This window comes from Pteropus alecto, unplaced genomic scaffold (assembly GCF_000325575.1).
Source record: "Pteropus alecto unplaced genomic scaffold, ASM32557v1 scaffold44, whole genome shotgun sequence".
Lineage (NCBI taxonomy): Eukaryota > Metazoa > Chordata > Mammalia > Chiroptera > Pteropodidae > Pteropus > Pteropus alecto.
Genome location: NW_006436812.1, coordinates 7,910,149 through 7,917,982, shown reverse-complemented (window position 1 = coordinate 7,917,982; position 7,834 = coordinate 7,910,149). Strand labels below are relative to the sequence as shown.

At 40.2% G+C, this 7,834-nt stretch overlaps 1 protein-coding gene across 1 annotated transcript in view; it reads left to right on the top strand.

Moving 5' to 3' along the window:
- The window catches only part of XPO6 (exportin 6), a 98,044-nt gene that overhangs the window by 76,963 nt on the left and 13,247 nt on the right, over positions 1 to 7,834 (top strand). Inside the window, 5 exon segments of the mRNA XM_006914223.3 lie at positions 9 to 22; positions 961 to 1,053; positions 4,250 to 4,394; positions 5,998 to 6,144; positions 7,047 to 7,236. Coding sequence (XP_006914285.1) covers positions 9 to 22; positions 961 to 1,053; positions 4,250 to 4,394; positions 5,998 to 6,144; positions 7,047 to 7,236 — 589 coding nt within the window.

Below are 7,834 nucleotides of genomic sequence, written 5' to 3'. Positions count from 1 at the left end.
ATGCCCTCACAGTGGTGGAGAGGTAGGCTGGCAGTTAACATCATGGAGCCATTCCCTCTGAGCTCGGTCGCACCTTCTTATTTTGAGGGCCAGCATATCGACATGCCAGCTAGCTTTTGCTCGGGCACTACGTAAATTGAGGCTTTCTTCATGTCTAGGTGAATATGGAGCAGTTACTTGACCTCTCTGAAGTTCAGGTTCCTCATCTGCAAAATGGCGTGGACAGTATCTTGTAGTTTTATTGGGAGAATTAAATTAGACAAGGCACTTAGCACAGGGCTTAGCATGTAGCAAACAATAAATAGAAGCCGTTGTTTTTATCGAAGATCTTATATATAGTTTTAAAAAAGACAAGATTAGCCTGAGAAGGAACCAGGTGAGGTCAGTCTTCATGTCTTTACTGATAGGATAGACAGTAGGAGAACCCTGTTAACTAATAAAAAGACAGACGAGCAGGCAGCAGGCACTATCCAAGTAGGCAGCCAGATGTCAGAGGTAGGGCTTTTCCCAGTCCTGTTTTAATAGGTCTGGTTTTTCTAGTCCTATTAGGATCCTAAGGCGTTAAAGCTGGGCCGCCTCCAAGCCTGACATGACAGGTAGTTCCCAGGCTTTCCACCACCAAACTGCTTTCATTACTTCTTCCCCTCAGTTCCCTTAGGGTTTGTAGCTGAATTTGTTGAGGACCATTTTATACTACCTGGTCTGCCCAACTCCCTGCTCATAAACTCATATACTTAAAATGTAAGGACATTTATATTGTTTCCAAAAATTTTTGATACTATAAGTAATGCTTTAGTTGGTACCTTTGTATATAAATCTTTATGCACATCTCAGATTATATCTTTGGGATAAGATTGAAAGTGTGGTTTTTATTCTTTGTACCTTTTTTGTTACCTTGTCTATTTTGTCTTATTTTGGTCCATAAGCTGAATGTTTTTTCTTACCTACTCTTGCCAACAGGTTGGTCAAAGTCACTCTGTATGGATCTCAGATAAAATTGTACAATATTGAAACTGCTGTACCATCAGTATTGAAACCTGATCTCATTGATGTGTAAGTATAGAGTTAGATGTTTGTATATTCTCAGGAAAGACTTTGATTTCTAGCCCCAAATAATTTTATAAATAAAAAGGAGTGGTAGTGGCTGCCATAAAGAGGAGAAAAACTCCCACATCTAAACCTAGAAAGAGAAGGGTTGATTGTATGCCTGGGGTCAGGAGTGTTTGGAGGAAGTGGAATTCATCAGGCAGGTGAGAGCTAGGGGCAGAGGGCACATGGAGTAGGCACTTCAGGAGGAATTTCAGCACAAGCCAAGTGTTGCGGAGTCACACAGGGAGATGGTGAGCAATTTGTATGGTGGAAGATGAGGCTGGATAGTGTGTTGGTACCAAAGTGAAAACACCTTGAATGCCATGAATCTTATTCTGTGGACCAGTGACTGATGTTGTGCCATACAGAAGAATTACTTGGGGTACACATTCCCTCAGATAATCTGATTATAGGAGATGGCACAAGGCTTGCTTGGGTAGCTGCATAGTAAACCTCAGGTGATTTTGAAGCAGGACTTCCAGGGACCACACTTTGAGAAACTTTATAGACATTTGGAAACCATTAGGAAAGTGACATATGGAAGGGATAGAGGAATGGGGACTGGAGATAGGGCCGTATCCCAGAGATCACACTGCCCAGAAGGCTTGCTTCTGGATTAGAGCGGGGTTTGGCAAATGATGGCCTGTGCCAAATCTCTGGCCCACTGCCAGCTTTTGTAAATATTGTTGTGTTAGAACAAGTGGGTGCCCATTCATTTACATATTGTCTGTGGCTTTTTTTGCATTACAGTGGCAGAGTTGAATAGTTGTGACAGAGTGAATGGCCTGCAAAGCTTAAAATAGTTACATGGTTTTTACAGAAAAAGTCTGCTGACCCCTGTTCTGGAGCATTCTCGAGCTGCAAATTAGATAAATGATAGAATCTTTTTTAATATGGTGGCTTACATTTTTAAAATATTGCTTTTCTTTTTGAGAATTTAAAGAAAGCTGTGAAGCTTCTGAGAAAGATGCTAATTTGCCTGATAACACAGTATCTTGCACACAATTTCAGGAAGTTTTAGAGTCCCTTCAGCCTTAAGAAGCTCTATAAATTTGGTAGATTGAGTGAAATTCTTAAGACTCTAAATGTCCTTCCTCCTTTTGGTACTCAGAACCTAAATAAAGGGTAAAATGATCAATGGATTCTAAATGTAAAATACAAAATAACTGCCTGGTCACTGAATTTTAAACCCTCAATATCTCTATTTTCTTTAAGGTACTTAGTACCTTTTCTTACCCAACTTCTTATTTTGAAAAAGTTCAAACCTGTAGAAAAGGAGGAGGATATAATAAACATCCTTATACTCTTAAGCTAGACGTGTCAATTATAAATATTTTGCCATATTTGCTCCTTTCTTGTGCTTTCTCTCTGTGTACACACATACATTTTTTGTGTTTAACTATTTGAAAATAAATTGCAGACAATATGTCACTTCACCAATAAATCCTTCAGTATATATCTCCTACAAGGTCATTCTCCTATGTAAATACCATTATCAATACCCAAATTTTCATGGATAGAGTAATATCTAGTATTTTAAAGAGAGAGTGTACACACAGTACACGTATCTATGTATATATATTCCATATTCATATTACCCCAGTTGTCCCAGGAACGTCTTTTATATTTACACACTCACACACACTAGGATCCAAAGCCTAACTAATTATGAATCACAAATTAAATTTGTCTGATAATCTAGAACCGTTCTCCCAGTTATGCATGTTGTGGGGAAGAGGAATGGGAAGAGGGAGAGAAAGAGACACCTTTTGGAGATCTAGCCCTTGAATTTTTTTTTTTTTTAAAGCAAATCTTAAAAATCTGGATTTGTCTAGTTGTTTCTCTACTATACTATTAGATTGTGTTGAAACATTTTTAGCAAAAATGCTACATAGGTGGTGGTGTGTCCTTCCTCTTGCACCATGTCTGGAGGCCCTTGAGATCAGTTCGTCCTATAATTGTTGATGCTGACTTTGATTATAAAGTGGTATCTGCCTAGTGCTATCTTCTGAAAGGTACTAGAAGCAATGACAGTCAGAAGCAACACCAACCCTAGTACCTAGGCCTTTGGTTTCTAAAGTACATTTTCCACTAAATCTTTTTAGCTCTTTGGAGAAATGCTCCAAGTTTGGGGCAGGGTGATACTGGAGAATTTTGTTGTGTCACTAAGGAATGTTAGGGACGTACGAAAAGGACACAGAGACTAGCTTGAAAGGGTTTTTCCTGGCCAGACTTGACACTTTACTCATAAAGAATAAGGGTGATAATTAATTACAACATTGAGGATAAGAATCCATGCATCTGTAATGATTTTTAAAAGGTAGGAGAGGGAAAGCTTTTTTACAGAACAGTACCAGGTAGTGAACAGTAAAGACAGAAAAATGACCAGTTTACAATTACCAATGTAATAAAGATTTAGGCAGGGATTCTCAACGGGTGACAAAACCATGTGTTGTGTGTTGGGGAACAGTATATTTACATAGTCTCAAAGTATCATCCCATAGATTACTTATTATAGGAAAGAGAGAAATTACATTTAGGTTTATTAGAAGGTCTGCTGTTTGTAAGTTCTGAGACAACTGCCTCACTTTAAGATGTATTATCTTTGATGAATTCTGAGCTTTATGAAGTATATTTTGCCTTGTGTAACGTAGTACAAAATTGACAGAAACTAATAGTCTTTGCCACCTGCAGAGTTTTCCCCTAGCTGGATATAATGTATGGTGTGGTGGAAGCTTAAATTGAGAATCTGATATCAAAGATTATTTATAAAGTTGGCAGTTGTTTACAGTCTGGTCTGCAGCTCTGGATATTACCTTTTTACTAATTCCAAAGTTAACATTTTATCACTGAAGTTCTTTTGTTCTGTTTTTTATTTATCATTCTGTCAGGGGAGCTCACGTGTGTCACGGAAAGATTGAATAAGTTCTAGTAGATATTTGCTAACTGCCCTTTGTGTTCTAGGCAGTGGTGGCAATATTTAGATGACGAGTTTCAATTTTTAGGTTCTACATGAGCAAGCAAATGATTTCCATGCTGTTAGATGGATCCTGGAACAGGATACACAGTGGATGAAATTCTTACCTCCTATGGAAACGCATTTAATGCTAGTGTACTTTGCCCTTAACCTTCAGAATCATGTCTTTTCTCCTTTTTGCAGGCATGCTCAGTCCCTGGCTGCTCTGCAGGCTTACTCGCACTGGTTAGCACAGTACTGCAGCGAAGCTCATCGGCAGAACACACAGCAGTTTGTCACGCTCATCTCTACTACCATGGATGCAGTCACACCTCTGATCAGCACCAAGGTCTTGAAACAGCGAGGGCTACACCTTTTCTCTAACTCTGTCTGTCTTTCTGTCCATGTACCCATTTATTATAAAATTAAAATATTACGTAGCATTAGACCCGTAACTCTTACCACTGTGATACAACTATGTCATTTCATGTTCCTTTTTAGTTGTAACCCATGTAAATGCAACTGTAACTTTATATTTTCAGTTCTCTAAGTCCTACATGAATGCATGCTCATTGTGAAAAGTAAAATGTGGTTCAAATTTATATAGACTGAAAAGTTACGGTACTCTTTAACCCTTCCTCTAAAACATTTTCCTTTCTACTGTAAGCATATCCTTATGTGGTTGTAAGGATATGCTTGTATATCCTTAAAACATGTTTCTTTTTTTTGCATATATAGTAAAAGTTTGTAGATCATTTGAGATACATATTCTTTTGTTTAACAATGTGCTTTGGAGACTTTTACACGGGTAGAGCAACTTCAGTTTTTCAAACTGCCCCACTATTCTGTAGTAGGGATGTATTATAATTCTCCTATTAACGGAAATTAGATCCCTGTAGGATGGATTCCCGAAAGTGGAATTGCTGGGTTGAAAGTCATATCCATGTAAACTTTGATAGATTCTATTAAGTTGTCCTCCAAGAAGACCACCAGTTTATATTGCTAGAGCATACAGATGCTTGTTTTTCTTTTTAAAATAATTTTTAATCATATGTAGCATTCTGTACAGCTATAAACAGGATAATGTATTGTTTTCATAAATTTCTGTTGTATTTGTTAATTGTAATTTGTAAATGAGTTATGATATCATATATCCCCTGGGGGGAGTTTCATAATTTACCTAGCCATTGCTAAGTAGCCACCATTTAAACAAAAGTCATTATAAATACTTCTGAAATGTGTGTATTCATTAATGTAGCTTAATCTCTTTAGGTAATTTTCTTAGAATAAGTGGAATTATAGAGTTAAAAGTTAGGGATATTTTGTGCTTGTAGGAAATTATAGTAATATAGTAATATTCCTTTCCTAAACAATCCTTATGTGCCTCTCTGACTTTTGTGTGCTGTTTTCACCATAGTCTTACCAGCATTAGGTCCTGTCTATAAAAAGTTTTCTCTTTTGTTAATTTGAAAAGGACAGAATGATACTTGAATCAAGTTTTTGATTGGCATGTTAAGGTGAAGAAAGTAGGAGAGCTTGGCGTGATTGATGGAGTGGAGTGTGAAGCGGGGGCCCAGAGAAATTTGGCTTGGTTGGAGCAAGAGGAGTAAGATGAACAGTCCCAGAGTGTTTGAATGATATGCCAAGGAGTTTGCTGTGTGATTTAAGTGCTGAAGAGAACCACCGTAGATTCTTGAGCTGACAAGTGACTCAGTTCAAAGATGCCGGTGACTATGAACAGGAGGAACTGGAGGTGGTGGTCCTGGACATGGTGAAGAAGAGGATGCCTTTTTGATGAGTGGCATCATAGGAAAACTCCTTTGAGATAGAGACTACATAGTATAATTTTGCAGCCATGAACCATCTTTAGCTTATGGCTGCCTCATCAGAGTTCTTCTAATACCAGTGTCACAGAGAATGCAGTGAGCTGACATGTCCTCTTCCCTCTTCAGGTTCAAGACAAGCTGCTGCTATCTGCATGCCACCTACTGGTCTCACTGGCCACCACCGTGAGGCCTGTCTTTCTGATCAGCATCCCCGCAGTGCAGAAAGTGTTCAACAGAATCACTGATGCCTCTGCCCAGCGACTTGTTGATAAGGTGAGGCCCCAGGGCTACCCTAGGATCATCAGAGACATGTGGCTCATCCTTAGGGAACCCGAGGAAGAAGAGTCTCGCTTTTCTTTTTGCTCTCAGACCTTACAGACCATGCCAGCATAGATGGCTTTCTAACACAGGTGGCCCTGACATAGTCTTAGTGCTCTCTTGTAATGCTCTTCCCTACGTGGACAGTGTGTTAACATGGAAAGTTCCTCCCAGTACACACACAGATTGTGCTGCATTGTGGGCTGGTAATTTGGCTGTTGTGAGAGTCTTTGCATTCTTGCATTCTTTTTGATTAAAATCTTCTTTTTGTTGTTGTTATATATTTGTTTCTTTTGGGGGTTGAGATGCTCCAGATAAATATATTCTCTTAAAGTCCTAGGAGGCTCAAGCTGGAAGTTTAGAAAAATTGAAACAGGGCTGGGGTCAGAGGATAGTTAAAGCCATTACTTAAGAGCATCTGGATGTGATTGTATTGCTTCTGACCTGCTGCCGAGGGTACATTGTAAAGGGTTCTCTTAACAGCCCTGATCTGAGTAGCTCCTCAGAGGGTGTCAGAAGCCAGCAGCCACGAGACTAGTTAGATGCAGTGTCTGTGATTTATCCCTTTGATGCTTCAGGAACCAGATCAGAGGGGAAGTAATGGCACCAGGATTGATTACTAAGGCTGGCCCTGGGTTGTGCTAGACTCACACGTGGTATTATTGCTTCAATTTCTCTTTTCTCCCTGGGTTGCCTTAGAGTTAAACCAAAGCCCCAGGCCCAGGTTTTTCAGAAAGCCTGGGGGCCTGAGTTTAGTGTGTGCAGTGGGTGCCAAAGGCTGTGTGAGGCAAGGCTGCTCTGCTGTCTTTTGCTTTTGAACTCATAATGATGCCTTTGGGTGGGGTGGTCTCTTCCAGGCTCAGGTGCTGGTGTGTAGAGCCCTCTCTAATATCCTGCTGCTCCCATGGCCAAACCTCCCGGAGAATGAGCAGCAGTGGCCTGTGCGCTCCATCAACCATACCAGCCTTATCTCTGCACTCTCCAGGGACTATCGCAACCTGAAGCCGAATGCCGTTGCCTCACAGAGGAAGATGCCACTGGATGACAGTAAGTGGTCCCTACACAGGGACATCCCAGAGAGATGGGCAAGGTTGGCATTATTCTTCCTTTGTGGCAGCTGAGATTTGCACCTGAAGCTCATGAGCTGAATTCATTTGTCCACAAATCACACAGCTGCTAAGTGGAAGAGTCAGACTTGGGGGCTAGAACCCACTTACTTACCTCTCGAATTCAGTGAACACATCAGCCGTATCTATTTCCTGAATGCAGGATGCCCCTTCTCTTATCTAAAATGTAAAAAAATATGAAAAATGTTTATTGAAGGCCCTATCGATGATACCTTCTGCAGCTAAAAAAAAAAAATCTTACAGCGATTATCGATCCATTTTAGATACTTGTATAAGCAAGCGAAGCAGTTCACCTCTACACACCGGGAAAAAGAATTTAAGAATTATCTTTTGGAACTGTATTTAACCTTTCTCCAAATACAGATATTTCAGTCTTCAAAAGCATGGCTTCTGCTGTACCCTTCTCGAAAGCCACCTCAGTCGCCAGAGGCTGGTGTGCTCTGGGTTCAGGGCGATCCACAGAGAACTGCCAGGTGGAGCTCTGCCAGGACTGAGGCTGCTAAGCTCAGGCTGAGCCA